We start from the raw sequence: 17,437 nt of genomic DNA, 5'->3' as shown, positions 1-17,437 counted from the left end.
AATTTCAAGCTACCAATAAGAGGTCACTGAATGTGGAATTGAAAAGAAATCCTCACAGTTGTCCCTTGCAAGCTCCATCCAGCACACCACTACTCTCAAGTATACTTTGGAAGAGGTATTTTTCACCATGAAGTTACACAAAAGTGGAGAAGCCAAGAGAAACTGAGTTTCTGGAAACTTTGGAAATATTTTTGATTTCTCACTAAATTACTCAGAATTTGACCCATTTATGGAAACAATACAACTCTCTATGCAGTTTTAACAGTTGGAAAATTTTGTGGCATAAAACCTTGGGAAGCAAGAAGTTAGTCTAAGACATAATTTAATCAGAAAAATCCAAGACAAATTTAGTATGATTTCATTTATTAAAGAATAAAAGTTTCCTTCTTATATATTCTGTCCAACTATGAATTTCATTTAAAATCTTTTAGAAAGAGCAAATCCACTGTTTTAAAAAATTGCTGGTAGTTATAATACTTTGGTTGCCAAGTTTTAAAAAATGAGGCAAGATTATATAGTGAGAGTAGAAAAAGCAAGATGAAGTGAAACCACCCATGACAATCTGCCTTATTAGTCATTATGAGTTTCAACATCTGCACCCGAAAAGTCACAGAAGTCAAAATAAACACGAAAAAGACTTCTAAGGAGCACAGACTGCCAGATGATGTTGCTAGAATATTTAGCCCTACGTCCATTTCATGTAAAAAATAAATTAAGTATAAATAAGGAAGTGAGGGGACTGGTGTGTACTCGGGTGTGTTCACAGGTGTGTACTCAGAGGGGGCATGAGAATGGGCCCAAATGCCTTTCCTCTCCTGCACTCGCTACACAAAACTCTCCTCCATGTTGCTGCAGAGTAAGAAAGAGTCCACAAGCCGGGGCTGGACCAGTTGCTGGAAGTCAGAGTCCTGGAGGCCTTCAGGGCAGACCCCAGCCAATCTGCGCAGAGCAGCCTGGGAAGAAAACAGAAGAGATGACACAGGTCAGACTGGGCTCTGCTCAGGTGCTGTATTTCCTTCAGCTGCTGGGGAGATGTGCTTCAGAAAGTGGCTTGTTTACAAGGTAATTTGAGCCGATTATCACCTTGACCCCTTTAGTCATCTGGTCCTTTTGGTTGGAGAGAAGAGAGAGAGAGGAAGGAAGGTCATAAAGTTGAAGGAGGTGGAGATCCTGCCACCAAGATGAGGATGAACAGGGAAGACAGGTAGAATGAAACCACTGCCCAGATCTTCATATACTGAGAGTTTCACTCTTACCTGAATACACCATCCTGTTTCATACCCCTGTCCCCTTGCTCAGCTCTTCTCCATGACACAAAGTCCCTCCCCACTCTTTTCTAGCCAGAAGTTGCATTCAGCTTGCAAGGTCTGTCCAACTGTTACCTCCTCTAAGAAGCCTTCCCGGATTCCTTAAAGCAGAGACAGTTCCTCACTCCCCTGTGCACCCACAGCCCCTGTGCTGACCTTAACCTTCTCATACCCAACTGCAATTGTCTTTTAGGTGTGTATCTCCCACACTACACTCTGAGCTCCTCAAGGGTAGAGACTCTGTTTTATTTTTTTCTGTATCTACAGCAGGTAGAACGGGGGCTGGCACAGGGCTCAATAAATGTTTGCTGGAAAAAAAAGATCAAATAAAGTGCTTTAAAATTGAGTCTATTGTTAGAGCTACCTGACCCTGCACATGTAAGCTGTGCATCGCTGTAGATCTCTTTGCCAGTGCGCTGAAGTAATGCATACAAAGTGTTCAATAAATTCTAATTCCTTCCCTCTTCTAGAACCTGTACATCAGGAAGCAAGGTGGGAAATGACGGATGCCCTTACCCTGGGAAACAAAGACTGGGGCCAATATCTGGAATAGCAGAAGCAAAGAAGGAGGAATGCCAACCTAGTCATTCATTGAATCCTTACAGGATACTGCAAGGTAAGTACCATGATCCCCAATTTGGAAATAAGGACACTAAGACTCAGAGAGGGAAGCGGCCTTCCTGAGATCACACAGCAGTTCAGCTCCAGGGCCCTCATACCTACACACACAGCAAGACGCTGCAAGCCCAGGACACTAGTTTATACTGAGTATAAGGCAGGCAAAGAACTCATTACCTAGACATGAGAGGTAACTTACGGCTGAGAAGTTGCCAGGTTGTTGAAAAGAGAGGGCGGCTTTAGCCTGGCTGTTGGACTAGTAGCTCTGCCATGTCCAGTGGATCAAGAAGGGACACGTGTCTCTGTGCACAGGGGCAGGTCTGAGACACCAGTGGCAGGAAGTACATTTCAGGAGACCGTCTCTTATTGGTACGTCCTCGTTCCCCTGGGGTGCGATTTCCCTAAGGGCCAAAGAGGCTGATTCCATGGCACTTTCTGATTCCCCTTGATCCAACTGGGAGAAGTAACCCCATTACCCTTGAGTTGTCACAGTAAAAACAAGCCAGGGACCTTCCGCAGATGAGCACATAAGGCCAGCGACGTATTTTACATCAACAGGGATAAAAATAAAGTAAGAGGGAGGGAGGAAGAAAGACAAAGAAATAGAAAATAGACCCATAAAGAGAGAAAATAAGATAGAAGAAAGACAGGGAAAAGGAGACAGCAGAAAAACAGAACAGAAAGGAAATATTACAACAGAGAGACAGGGGAACTAGTGCAAAAATGAGAGCAAGCATGAAAGGGAGATAAAAGGGGGAGAGGTGATGACAAAGAAAATGAGAGCACACCCGGGGCAGGAGGAGCACAGGAGGGAGGCAGGAGGAGGTGAGGAGTCAGGAAGAGGAGAGAGAAGGTGGGGGGGGGTAAAAAAAAGAGAGGGAAAGGAGAGAGAGAAACCCCTAAGAGAGGAGGTAACCTCTAGAAGGAGCAAGAATCAAAACAAAGCACAAGAGATAGAACTAGAAACAGACCTGAAGAAGCAAAAAGGTAAATAGATACCCAGGGCCCCAGGAAGTCCGCAGGACATGAACCCAAGCTGCCTTGGAGCATCGTCTCTCAGTGTCCAGGGGCTCAAAGGACCCTCCACCCTTCAGAAGCCTTTCTCTCGGCCTCTGCTTTCCTCGGAGAATTAACAGCCAGTCATCCCAGGATCTCATTCCCAGACAGTCTGAAAACACCTAAGTATTTAACAAGCCCAGCAGCCCACTGACAGCTGCTTCATTAAGAAAAAATCAATCCTGTTTGCAGAAGGCAATCTGTGCTGCCACTTGCCCAGACTCGGGAGATGATGATTGAAATGTCTTCCATCAACCTGAAAAGAGCCCTTGAAACTGGAAAGAACGCCTTGAGGATGGCAGGAGAGGTAGCCCCCAACTCTACCCACCAAAGCCAGGCTCCTAGTGGCCCCCATCTCACCAGCCAGGGGCAGCCGAGCCTCAAACACCCACCAACACAATGGTGCTAAAGGTGGAAAGACAAGTTTATCAGCCCCTCAACCAGGCCAGAAACAGTCACTAATCCCAAGGTCCTCTGAAGAAACAAAGAGCTGGAAAAAGATCCTGACCAAAAGAAGGTCCCAGGCTAGAGGGGGAGAAATTCATATGCCCCCAGGAGCCAAGGTAACAAGACCAGGGCTATAAGACATGGGGGAGAAAGCGTGGCTGGAAACAAGGTGGTCTGGTCAAAAGTCACGACCTTCAGCATCAGGCAGGCCTGTGTTTGGAGTCCAAGAGCCTCCCTTTATAAGACCTGGGACACAGGATAACACCACCTGCCTCCTACTGCGGAAAACAGAACCTGAGCAGGCAGGCCCAGGGGCACGCTGTGCGCGGCCCGTCTTGGAGCATGGAGAACACCCAGGAGGCTGCATGGGGGAGGGGATTTTGATCTAAGCCTTGAAGGGGATGCTGGCAGAGCTGTAGAAAGGGTATCTGCTTGGGACGAGGGACAAGGGCAGTATTGGGGTGGCTCACAGCATTCTGGCCTAGCCGGAAGGACGGGACCTGGAGGCAGTGGGAGGCCTCCGGACCCCGCTGTGAAGGGCTGGACCATGGACAGCAGGTAGATAAGGGGGACCGTGGAAGGGTTGGTCATGCAAGTGTCATGGTTGTAAACTGTCATGAGGAAAATCAGCCCAGCAGCCAGATGGAGGGTAAATTAGGAGGGAGGGGTTCTCTGCAACATCCAGCAACTGGTCCACAAGGAGAAATGTAATCTCTTTTCTGCTGGAAAGCCCTTTAGGAGACTGAAGACAATGGCCAAGCCTTTCTGCCTGCTCTTCTTCAAACTAATGACGAAAATGAAAAAGGAATCGCAGTAAGCCCACGTATCTGAATGGAGCGTTAGAGTTTCCCAGCATTTCCTCAGGGCCTGACCAGTGTCAAGCAGTTGCCAGCTGCCTGAGTTGTGACGATCATGGTACCTGGGGCCGGTTACTATGTGTTTGCCAGTATTAATCTTCTCCATTTGACTCACTAGACTGGACAGAATTAAGAAGCTCTGTGAACTTGGATGAAAACATTACATCTTTACATTCACTAAGCTCTATCTGAAACTTTGCCTTTCTTTCAGTTGCAAATGTAGCCACAAACAATGAAGGCTCAGTGATCCCTGTGACTTGTTCACCCGTAGAAATCCCAGGTACTTTCATATCTCACAACCATGGTGGGTAACTTCAAATGTCATTGATGCTCATCGCCAGGCAGGTTACAATGCTTATTAGACCCCCCGCTCAATCTTATTTAATTTATTAATTAAAAAGTACATATATTAACATATCACATGCCTAAATACTTGGTAATTATTTTAATATAATTGGTTTCCTTTTAAATTCTATGTATTTCATTGTATGCGTTTAAAACATCATTCTGAGAAGGGGTCCATAAGTTTCACCAGATCACCAAAGGTGCAAGAAAGGTTAAGGTTGTTCTGCATGTACCAGAATAAAAGCCCCATGAGAGCAGAGATTTTTGTCTCTTTTTTTAAATTACAGCTATATCCCAGTAGCCTAGAAGAGTGCATGATAGAATTACTCAGTAAATATTTGTTGAATAAAATGCATAGCATTTAGTGACCTACCCAATGTCACACAGCTCATTGATGGCAAAACCAAGACAGGTGTGTCTGACTGTGATTCCCTGCTATTTCTACCTCACAATGCCCATCGGGAGCTCCCAGAAATGAGAGGAACTCAGTTAAAACAAGATGGATGCTTTACTGTGAAACAGTTTGAAGGGTCTCTAAATCCATCACTTCTCCCTTATACTCTCTGAGGACCAATCAAGGATCTGGACATTAAACGGACTATTTATCCAGTGGCTTCCCTGGTCCTCCATGCTTCCAACTGGAAGCTTCTTGGCTTTGGGAGCTGTTACCACCCCGGCAGAGAGGAGTCCAGAGACAAAGCATATATTCCCCATCTGGTGTGACCGGATGAGTTAAAGAGTGACCCAAGCAGCAAGGAGAAGTTGAGTGGGGACCAGGATGCACTTGCTTGGTTCAGGATGAAGGTTCTGGTGGCTGGCTGAATAATATTCTCCATTCTGTCCTACTGCCCTCAGTCCTATTCCACAAAGAATGGAAGGGAGGCTTTCTCACCGTGTCCAGTTTGGAACAGGCAGGAGACACTCATACGCTAGCTCCCACGTACATCAGGCACCATGGCATCACTAACACCCATCAGCACTCCGCCAGCCACCACTCTAGTCTTAATCATTGTTCAGATTCCCTAGAACCTAGAGGTTTGTGGTTCCCAGCCTCCCATCTTTCACATACATGACCTCATATAATTTTCTTCACAAGTTAATGAATTAAGTGAACAAGTATTACTCTTATCACCATTTTTTTAAAAAACGAAGCCCAGAGAAGTTTCATGGCTTACCCAAGTCAACCATGGCATAGCCAGCTCTCCTGACCAGGGAGAAAGATGGGGGAAGACTGAGAACTCACCAGGCAGGCCACGAGCACGGCGTCACTGCTGTTCCTCTCCGAGGGTGATCGGCAGAGCTCAATGAGGCGGGACATACCTGCGTGAGACACGCGGAGAACCTCAAGCCCTGGATGGGGACCAGCCTGGCCAGGCCCGACCCAGAGGTGGAGCCTGTGGAAGCAGGTGGCTCCCAGGGCCCCTGTCAGCCCACCAATCAGCCAGGGATGGAGAGTGAACACACCTGGAGGAGCTTGCGGTGGACACCTGCTCCCTTAGGTGTGAACACACCCTCGTCGGGGCCAGGATGAGCTGCTGCAACAAAACCAAACCCCTAAATGCCAGAACCCTGGCAGGGACTGAACTTGGTTAAAACTGCAGTGAAGGTAGCCCAGGTCTCTCTGGAAGAGCTGCTTCTGGGGAGGCACCTCTGATTTTACCAGAGCTCTGCTTGGTGTCTACATCTTTATCAGTGAAATTGTTGGTACCTTTTCTTTCCCAATTGCCTATCAGTCAGAAAACATATTGCAGCTGAAGCTACAGAAAACTACAGATTGAATAGGTTAGCGTTGCCTGGGCCTTACAGAAGAGAAGTTAAATAAATAACTGTTTTCAATGCAAATTTACTTTCTTCAAATTTGAAAAACACAACAACCCTCATTGTAAGATAGTGCTAAAAGGTGTGCAGACACATTAAAGAATGTGACTCCATAAAGTCTTACGGAGCTGGAACCTTCTGCTGCCCCAGGGTCACCTCTTGCCATCCTTGTTGACCTGAAGGGCAGGTGACACTGCTAGGCCTACGCACAGGCCTCCACCTGGAGTGCCCCTTCTCAGCCTTCACACCAGAAGAGCCCCTCGCACCACAGCTGGAGACGCACGTCCTTGCTAAAGACCTTTGACCCACCCAGATGAACGTGGGCTACTTCCCTTGAGTACCAAGCGTCCCATGGACATGCTCTGAGCATTGCTCTGTGGCATTCTAGTGCAAATGTGTCTTTTCATACCTGCCACCCCATTACGTCCGTAAGTGCCTGTGGTCAGGACAGTGTTACAGTCGATGTTACATGCCCAGCACTCAGAACAGAGCCTCGCACAGCGTGGGTATCGGAAAGCATTTGTAGGGTAAAATAAGTCACTAACTGAATGAATGAGTGATTTGATGAGTGAATTAATAAATGAGTTAATGGTGAATAAATGAAGGAATAAATGTGCTAATGAATGAATAAGCAAAAGGGTGAATGAGTGAGTGAGTAAACAAATGAGGGGACAAATGAGTAAGCGAGCTACTGAGCGAGTGAGTGAGGAAATGAATGAGCGAATGAAAGATGGGGTCCTGATTAACAGAAGTCTGCAGGCGAGTCGTTGTTCCGGCCAAACTAAAGCCTCTCTAGGCCCTTCCTCCCTCTTGCTTCAGCCCCAGATTACCAGCCAGACTAGGGGCTGCATGCTGGGCCTCCATCTGATCCCAGCATTTCGCAGCACCCAGAGAGTGGGGCTCACCCCAGCCAGCCCTTGCTCTGAGTCCTCTGTTTCCACAGTGAAATCCAGGCTGCTCCCATCCCCAAGCCCCCCACCCTGACTCCGCTCCTGCCACAGGCGTCACCACTTACAGCTCAGCCGCACAGCCTCCCGGGCCACATCTGGGTCTCGGCTGAGCCGGGCCAGGGTCACTGCAGCCTTCTGCTGGACTCGCTCGCAGGCCGCCACCTCTGCAGGGGTCCCAGATCTTGGCTTTTCGGACAGCATGCCCATGATAAGCTGGACCCCTGGGCAAGAGGCAATGAAGAGTTGGCACCCATTGCAGTGGGGAGCCTTCCCCTTGGGACTAGCTGGATGGATAGCTGCAGGGCTCGAATACAGGCTGTTGGAATTATCTACAGGGTCTCAAACACAGGAAGGAAGCTAGAAAAGGCCACCTCTTCTACTTCTGCCCTCGTTCCATGTATCAAGTCACCATACTTGGAAGGGACATCTGGAGGACGTCCCTTTTTACTTTTTTAATGCTATTACTGAGCCTTTTTACTGCATGCCTGGCACTGTGCTAAATGCACAGTAAGTGCATGATCCCCTAAAACCTCCAATAGCCTCCTGTGCTGGGTACTAGTATAATTCACTTTGAGGCCCAGAGAGAAGTGCAGTGTCTTTTCAGGGTCATGCAGTCAGCAGTTGGGGAGCTGGCATCAGAACTCAGATTGTCTGGCTGTTCCCCATCACCTCTTCACCTCTGATGCCGGCTGTGAGTCCCCCTCCGGGGAGGTAACCCAAAACGAGGCTGGATAAGCAATAGATCAAGTATTTTAGAGGTGATTTAAACACTGGTGGAAGTTGGGTAGTTGGATTGAGAGATTTAGGCCTGAATTTGGTTGGCTGAGAAGCCTTCCCACCCTCCCCTGAAACCAGATCTGTCTTCTGATTGTCCCACAAACTCATACCTACATCCACTGCCACCTCATGCCTTTGCCTCTGACTGCCATTCAAAGTCCATCCGCCTATACAACAGGGCTTGCCCTGTGCAGCCCAGGGAGCCTACTCTCGGTGTCATCACTATTGACTTGAGTCCTGCCCCACTTTTCTAAATAGTCTCTTCATTGAACTCTCTTCAATTGGACCATGGGAGGCTACCACTGCCTCCTGAAAGAGCAGGTACACTTAGCACAGTGCTCATTCTCTGCCAGACACGCTTCTAACATGCTATCTATTAATCCTCCCGTCATCCCTAGGAAGTAGTATTACTATTGTTCCCATTTTGCAGATGGAAACACAGGTCATACAGCTAGTAAGTAGCAGAGCTGGTCAGTCTATTTCCAGTTTCATGGTATCAACCGCTAATCCACCCTCCTTTTGCAGCATTATTTTATTACAGATGTCAGCTTTTGTCTTGTTATCACTTTTGTCAAGGTGGCCGCCCCTTCTAGACTGTGATTTCCTCCAGGACAAAAATAAGTTTATTGACCTCTGTGTTCATTTGTTTAGCACAATGCCAGACACATAGTAGGTCTCAATAACTATTGGCTGAATGAGTCTGTCCATAGCCGTATATAAACCATAAAACCCTCTACAGATGCCAGATATTCCAACCACAAATCCCCAGGCCTCTGGAGACCCACTCCTGCAGACCACTTGAACTTAAGGCTCCAAGTGCTGAAGGAATAGGCCACAGATGACACCCCTCAGACTCCCAGCCTCAGCTAACTCAGGAAAGTTTTTCATTATTAGCTCATCACATAGAATTAACACAAAATTATGTCCAATTAGTAATAGAGCAGTGAGGAATGTGTATGTTTGTTAAAATTGCAGGGCAACCTAGGAAAAGGGGACTTAACAAGAACAGAGGCAACTGGTGGGCTCCCAGTTCCCCTGTCCTCATTAGCTTCTCCAGTTTCCAACCAGGTGCTAATTGCTCCCTTATTTCCCAGTCGTAGGAAGCCCTCACCATTCTGTTCTCAGCTGCAAGGTGGCCAGCCTGTCCTCCAGCACAGACCACTTAGATCAGCTTTGGGCCAACAAAACCTGGCCCACTTCACAGGGACCTCGGTGATGCTCCCAGCACAAGGTGGGAGCAGGGGAGAAAGTGCGAAAGCGATGCTCTCGGGTGAGGGTTGGGGGGATCCGCTGGCCCTGACCTGCTCCCTCACTCCTCAGGCTCTTCAGCTTTCTACTGAGGCCACATCCAATTGGATCACAATGATTGAAAATTGGAATGCATCCTATTGTAGGAATAGATTTTTACTTCTTGGATCATAATGAAATCTCTTTACCAACCTACTGAAAATAACAACTCACCCTCCTACCTTGGGCCTTCCTCACCCCCTTCCCTGCTTTATCTTCCACGTGGCATCGCACCACCTGACCTGCTCTATCTCCTTGCTCCCAGTCTCCCGCTGGAACTGAAGCCCCACGAAGGCAAGCAAACATGTACACATTGGCCCAGCTGCACACATACGCACATGTATACATGCTCATGCAATTGTGGAGACCTACTTGTACAAATGTACGTGCCTCCACACAGGCCTTCACACAAACACAAAGGCATGTGGTTCTGTATGGCCACATAACCCATACAACGTGCTGGTGAGAATACATACCGTTCTCCTGAATGATGTCAGAGGCGCACTGCTCCAGGACAGACATGTTTGCCAAGATTGTCACAATCTGGAAAAGAGAAGTGAGAAGCTAAGAAAGTGGGCACACCTGAGCCAAAAGGCGCTCTCTATAGACCATCGAGCCAGAGGCTACAAAGCTTTCCTTTAGCCTGTGACTCCTTACTGTGCGCCTGGCTCATCCTTCCCTGGTATTTTCTTTTATCCCCATGGGCTCCTGCCACCCAGATGTGTTTCTCCAGTGAGTGAACGCCTACTCATCAGCACAAAGCCCTGGGGTGAAACCCAGGACTCCACTGGAGAGGACAATGGCACCTGAGTGACAATGGGGCTCCCATCATCTTTCTGCAGGGTCCGTCTGGTCCCAGGCCCTGGGACGCAGACAGAACTGGCAGGTTCCTGGCTAGCCCCTGACCTGGATTGGGTTCCCTCCATCCTAGCTTTTTGCCCTGATACTGAACCCCGCTTACTTTCAACCCAAAATTAACAGAGACAAAGGTCAAGTTAGAGAACATGAGTGGGATAGAAGGGCAGCATTACACCCAAGTATCAGGCATTATATGGAATCTGATGAGAGAGTTCATCCTCAGCTACACTTTACAAGTCTGTGGCTGTAGGCCTTGCTTGCTGGTCATCGCTGAAGGGCTCTGCCTATAGAAAAGGGATGCTGCCACCAGGTGGACAGTGAGCCATGGTCACAACCTCACAGCTGGGCAGCCAACGGCCCACCCCATCCCCAACCCCCTGCCTAGTCAAGGTCATAGAGAGAACTCACAGCACAGAACTGGATTAAGGCATGGACCATGAAGGGACCCACTGCAGACCCCCAAACTGCACAGGGTGCTGAAATACCACTGGAAGATGTTGACAACCTGGCACCTGTTAACTCAGGTACCACCCATGACACTACTGCTCCTAACATAAACAGCAACATGAGTATCCAACCACTTCCATGAAAACAGACAACATTCTCACATGGTAATTACAATAAGTAATACAAAATGAAATAACACTTCTCATTGGTGCAGGCCTATTTCTGGTGAAAAGTTTCTCCAAAGCTTGGGGCACAGTATAACCAGAGGCCATGCTCCTACCTCTGGGGTGGCAGCTGGCAATTTCCTGAGGACAGTTTAGGCTGCTTAACTTCCGAAACTGGATTATTACTGGATAATAATGTGACATTTGCCAAGAAAGAGTATTAGCAAGATTTTAATTGGGTCAATATTGGCTTATTACTCTGGGTAACAAATGCATGTAACAAATCTCCTTCCAACAGAAAGAAAAAGTTTGCCATATTCAGAAAAGATCCCTCTCCCCACTTCCCCACTAAACATGTTGGGAAGGGATGTGCGTCTCAGGCTGCTGTGGCACCGTGCATGCCAGCCCTTCCAGCTCAGACCGGGGCAGGGGCCTGGCTGGGTGAGCATGACTGGAGTGGGTTGCCAGGGGAGAGATGGGAGAATCCCCCAAAGCTTGATCTGAAGGCACGTCTGCCCCACCAGCTGTTTTAGGGCAGGAGTGACAAGCTCCTGTTTGCATTTTAGACAGATACTAAAGGAGGGTTAGTCCTTGGAAGCCCCCCCACTTAAGATTGTGAGAGTCTGTGGACTGAGTGGAAGGAGTTAGAGGAAACATATGGGTTGAAGAGGTAGTTAAAAGGTGGACAGTTCCCCAGGAGGCAGAGACTGCACAGTCTTCTAAGGAAGGAGACACAAGGCCAAGTCCATGTCAGATTGCAGTCCATTTGGCTTTCTCTCTTTTGTCAACAGTAGCAGGGAGCATGGCCTCTGCTCCCACCCCACTGCAGCTGCTACACTCCAACCACCGCCAGCCCAGCCTCTCTGAATAGACACTTGTTTGATATACAGATCCAAGAGGGAAGGGAGGGAGGGAGGGAAGAATGGAGGAAATGAGGGAGGAAGGAAGGGAGGGAGGAAGGACAACATTAAAAAAAGAGAAACTTTTGTCTGCAGCATCGGGTTCATTACAGGGCAATTATTAGCTGTGTCACAGACACAGGTAGGTCTTTGTGTCAGACTAATTTAGCTCCTGTTAATGAAAATTACTTCCTCTTTACAGAGGTGCAGATGAAGTATTCAATTAAGCACAATTTGAATAAATGCCAATTAGGCCATGCTTTGCGTTCCCTTTTTGAAACAGCCTTCTGTGCATTGTGATACAGAGGGGAAGGGGCATCAAAGTTTCTCCTCACAGTCAAGCCCAGGGCTGGGAGTTTAGGGACAACTGGCCTATCTCGTTGGATTCAGGATAGCAGTGCTGTTGGGGGACAGAGAGCGGGAGCCAGACAGATGGTTTTTCCCTGGCCCAGGCTAATTCGATGCTGTCTGATGCTTTTCAGTTAAGCCCTATTCCTCCTGAGTGAAAAGGCACCGTTCCCTATGCGGTTATTTGGTGAACTGAGAGGACCCCAGCCTCTGGAGCAGCCCTAGGTGAGAAGAAATGTAGTGTAGTGGCTAAGCACATAATCAGCCTACTTCCAAATCTTGGCTCTATTGTTCATTTTCCATGTGATCTTGGCCATGGTTCTTAACTTCTGTGCCTTGGTTAATGAAGATGTATTAGATCACTGTTGCTGCTATAACAAATTACCACAAACTTGGTGGCTTACAACAACACAAACTTATCTTGTAGTTCTGGAGGTCAGAAGTCCTAAACGGTCTAGTGGAAGGGAAATCAAGGGGTTGATGGAGTTATGTTCCTTTTGGAGGCTGTAGGGAAGGAGAATCCAGGTCCTTGTCTTTAACCCTTGTGGTTACACTGAGCCCACATGGACAATCCAGGACAATACTCCTATATCAAGAGCCTTAAACTCTTCATATCTGCAGGATCCCTTTGGCCATGTAAGGTAGCTTATTCATAGATCTGGGGATTAGGATGTGAACATCTTTCGGGGGTGCACTATTTGGCCTACCACAGGAGCTCACTATGAAATCATTGATAAGACTATTATGAGCATTAAATGAGTTACTGTTTTGTCAAGCACCCAGAACACTTGTTAAACAAAATGAATATAACATGCCTGAGAGAAACAACCTGAAAGTACTCAGACCTTGGACAACTGTGTCAAGGAGTCCTAGCCAATACAACGCCCAGGGTTGTCACATGTTCTGCTGATGTGAGATCATTCCCAAAGGGGTGCAAGGTCTCAGCAGGAGGAGCCCTTCCCAGCAGAGAACCCAACAAACTTTGTGCTTATGACTCTCTGCAACGTTTTGAAATCATTGTCCCTTTGGCATCCCAAAGACTGACTGACCACCTTAGGAAAATTGAGGTGAATAGCAAATTGGACCAGAAGAGCAGGGGACCTTCTGTGTCATTGGCTCAAGAAGAAATGGCCCTGCGTGGCAAGAAGGAGGTTGGCAAAGCCTTTTGATGTGAGCACATATGCCGAGGAAAAGGTTTACTGTCTGCTGGTCCAGGGCTCCAGGAACACTTGTCCACAGCCCATCTCAAGGAGGGAACCGAACCGAACTTGTCTCACGTCTGCCTGTGATCACACACAGGCTCTGCCTCGGTCCCTTTTGCGCGCTGCGTGTAAACTAACACTGAGGACCATACCACATAAACACGAGCGAGGAATACCTGGGATGCCCAAATAGAGGCAGGTGCTCTGATTTCATAGCTGATGACAGACTCTCTGACATGCATTTAATGAAAGTTATGATTGCCTTTATGCTGTGCAGCAATTAGGACAAAAAGCCAACAGTTCATATGACTGTAATTAGAATTACTCTTTAATTGCTAGATGGAATATTTAGATTTCTGTTATCACTGTGTCAACTCCCTAAAAGCTATATCAACCATGCCAACTGCAGCCCTGAGGCCAACCAGCAAATCCCTTTCAGCCTCTAGGGCAAGTCCACTGCTTCTGTCTGTCCTGCCTGCTGCGCTCCACACAACTTCCTCCAGGGGAGAGCAGAAAGAATCAAGACAAGGACACTGGTCTGAAGGAAGAAGCATCTGAGAGAAGAAGGGTGTGGTCTCTTTGAATACACCATGTCCACTCCTTTAAAAAGTATATATATATATATGTTTTTATTGATTTTAGAGAGGGAGGAATGGAGAGAGAGGGAGAGGAACATTGATCGGCTGCCTCCTGCATGCCCCCTGCTGGGGATCGAGCCTGCAGCCCAGGCACGTGCCCTGACTGGGAATGGAACCAGCAACATTTTGGTGAATGGGAAAACGCTCAACCAACTGAGCCACACTGGCCAGGGCTGTGTCCCTTGCTTTAGGTGGCTTATAGCCTTTATCACATACACACACAACTTGCATATACTCACACACATATTGAAACAACACACCACACATTGCCTCATACCACACTACACTCACCACCACATTAACTACATCTCCTGGCCCTGCCTTCCTGCCCCAAAGCTCACCCTCCCTATCTCAGACCCGTCCCAACTCCTGGTTCTACCACAGACCTGTGCCCCGCTCACATTTGAGCATCCACTTTGGTGCTAACCCCTTTACGAGCATTATGCCATCAGATCATAATAACGACACTGGGGGGAGGAAACACTGTTATCCCCATTACCCAGATGAGGGAAGTATGGCTTAGAGAGGTCAATGATTTGTCTAAGGTCACACAGCTAGAAAATGGGAGAGCCAGGGTTTGAACCCAGGTCTGTCTGAACCCAAAGCCTGTGCTGTTTCTACTATGTCACATTTGTATGTCAGAGGGCTTTACAAACTCTAGAGGTCTTTTTCGATGTGAGTCAAAATTATAATCCCTAGTAACTGGCATTTCTATATAAAAGGACTCCTAATAATGGTATTCATAGTGAGATCTCAGAAATGCTACAAAATCTGGACACTCTAAAATGCCAAGTGGACGACATGTTTCCATGGGAAGAGTGTACCCGCACCCTCCACCTCTAGGAAAGCGATTAATTTCTGAAGGCCACACAAGGTCCTGCTCAGTGGAAGTCTCTGTTGTGGGTTAGTTAAGATAACAGGGTCTCTCGCCCTAGGGCGTCACTGCTTGACGGGCAGGGCAGAGGCGAGCCAGCCAGAGCCGGCCCATCTCCCACTGCCCCGTGTCACACCTGTCGCCGGATTCCCTAGGCAGCATGACCCCTAGAAAATACCTCCTGGGGATTAAATTGGGGCCGCACAGATGGTTTATTAGCAGGGAGTTCCGGGTGCCTGACCATAATGGCTCCCCTAAATTAGCCCAGGGGGAGGAAGAACCAGACACAATGCTACCCTCACCTCATCCACACCCCAAGGGTGGGTCCAGGAGACGCATGGCCAGTGAGGCTTCTGTTGGACAAATTAAGTAGCCTCTGCTTGCTAAGATGATGGAGAGGTTCTCACCGAGATGTCCAAATGGAGGTGGCCCAAGAATAGATCCCAGACCAAGAGGCTCCGCACAGCATTGGCGTCACTGGCAGATGCATTACCGGAAACTTCACGGGCATTTAATCTCCTAAGTGTTTCAGGGGGCGGTGAACACTTCAGAGTCTAATTCATCTTCTTTGTCTTCATTACACAGAGCTCTCTGATCACCTAATCCTCCCCCTGCCACGGGGAAGGGCCATTTGTTTCTTTAATGGGCGCACTCTCACTAGCTAAGAGGCTGCTCTGAGTCAGAGCAGAAGGTGAAGCCACCCTGAGGACGGTGGGAGCAGAGCCTGGCTCAGACTTGAAGGGTAGGGGCTGGAGGAGGAAGGGGGATGGGAAAGGTGGGATTGGGGAGACAGGTTGGTTGGGGAGTGAGGCAGAAAAACTCCTGACTCCAGATTCGGAAAGAGTTGCCATCTACATAGAACTTGACCACATTCTGTCCCTACCCTGGGCCCCTTCTTCCTAGGAATCAATGAGGTTTCAAGAGGGGCCAGTCGCTCCTCATGATGAAACAAGGGTCTCAGCACAGAACACGGGGGATGTCTGAGCTGGAAGAGATCATGCCCCTTCTATAGGTAAGAAAACTCCACTCCAGAGACCCCCTACTCAGGGCTATGTGCCACATTCAAGGGCCAATAGTAACGATAACACTGATGTGAGCTTCCATTTATTTAATAGTTTCTTTGTGCCAAGAATTGTACCAAGAGTTTATATTCATTCATTCACTTAATTCTTATTTTAACTTTGTGAAGTATATTTTATTCAACCACAGACACAAATGAGAAAAAAAGAGGCTTAGAGCAAAATACGTAATTATGTGATTTTCATAGCAGAGAAGCTTTGAACCCAGGTCATCTCACCCCCAAATTCCTGTTCTTATTGTTTGGTTACTAGATCTTGTATGAAATGACCAGAGTTGGCCACAGGAAGGCACTAGAAGGTGAAGGGACCTAATACTGTGTCAGGTAGATGACAAACCCAGAAACCAGAGGTGTCTGGCTGCAGAAGAGAAAGAAAGAGCAAGGTCCAGCACACGGGGGCCTCCACCCTACTCCCCACAGCCAAGGGCTGTGACCGCAGTGGACACTGGGCAGGTCCCCCTCGGAAGCCAAGCAAGCCCCTGGCCAGCCCCGGGGGCCCTCACTCTTTGACTCTGTACAGTCACACCTGCTTCTATGGGGAGCTTGTCCAACCCTAAGGAGGGAGAGATTTGACTGGAAAGGAAGTCAGGGGCCATATCATGCATGGCTTGGGAGGCCAAGTTGAGGACTTTGAATAATTCACTGTTCATGGTCTTCCTTAGAGCATCAAGTTTAAAAAAACAAGAATATTCATCATTTATGAAGGACTTAGTCAGAGCTAAGCATTGTATCAGGTTCTTTCCATGTATTATCTCACTCACCCTCACAATAACCCTGCAAGGTAGACATTCACGTCCCAATTAATAGTGAGAACACCAACACCCAAGAGGCTGTGACCTGCCCAAACCACCCAATGAATAAATAGCCAGGATCGACGCTCAGCCTCTGTGACTCCACAGCTACACGACCTCCCCTTCATTTTCAAAGATGACAGCAGGTGAGAGTCAAAGACCAACGTCTAAGTCAGGCCAGGTGTAAAGGTTGGCCGCTACTTAATTAGGGGGCCATCCTTTTGAGCCTCAATACTCTTATCTATAAAATGAAGCAAATATTACCAGCCTCACAGAAGTATTAGAACCCTCAGAGGCAAAGGCTTATACACTATAAAATTGTCTCTGAATGTGAGTTTCTATGATCAGTGATTCTAAGCATAAGAAAGAACTGAGGAAGCGCCATCCTGCTCCTTCCTTTCTATGCCCTAAAGAAGCACTTGGAGAACTTCACCGTGGGGCCAGCTTTGGGTCAAGGCATTAAGAAATCCTGGGGAAGTATAAACATGGGAATGGGGGTGGGGGGAAACTGACACAAAATAACTAGAAAGGAATGACTATCATAAGAAAAGCCAACACTGCATTGTGAGGCGTGGCCTTCAAGAAAAAGAGGCCATCCCAGAGAACTGGAGCCACCAGGGAAGGCCCTGCAGGGCTTGCTGGGGTGGGAGCTGGAATGAGAAGCTACGGCAGCTTT

At 47.9% G+C, this 17,437-nt stretch overlaps 1 protein-coding gene across 1 annotated transcript in view; it reads right to left on the bottom strand.

The window, feature by feature from the left end:
- Nucleotides 1-349: 349 nt before the first annotated feature.
- INSC (INSC spindle orientation adaptor protein) overlaps nucleotides 350-17,437 on the bottom strand; it is a 112,107-nt gene continuing 95,019 nt past the window's right edge. The window contains exons 10-13 of the mRNA XM_081154260.1: nucleotides 9,939-10,005; nucleotides 7,464-7,619; nucleotides 5,874-5,950; nucleotides 350-953 (exon numbers count right to left, since the gene is read on the bottom strand). Of these exons, the coding sequence (XP_081010386.1) occupies nucleotides 825-953; nucleotides 5,874-5,950; nucleotides 7,464-7,619; nucleotides 9,939-10,005 (429 nt within the window). The 3' untranslated portion in view covers nucleotides 350-824. The remainder of the gene's footprint in view (nucleotides 954-5,873; nucleotides 5,951-7,463; nucleotides 7,620-9,938; nucleotides 10,006-17,437) is intronic.

The sequence above is a fragment of the Miniopterus schreibersii genome, assembly GCF_964146895.1.
Source record: "Miniopterus schreibersii genome assembly, chromosome: 12".
Classification (NCBI taxonomy): Eukaryota; Metazoa; Chordata; class Mammalia; order Chiroptera; family Miniopteridae; genus Miniopterus; species Miniopterus schreibersii.
This window is presented reverse-complemented; position numbering and strand designations above follow the sequence as displayed.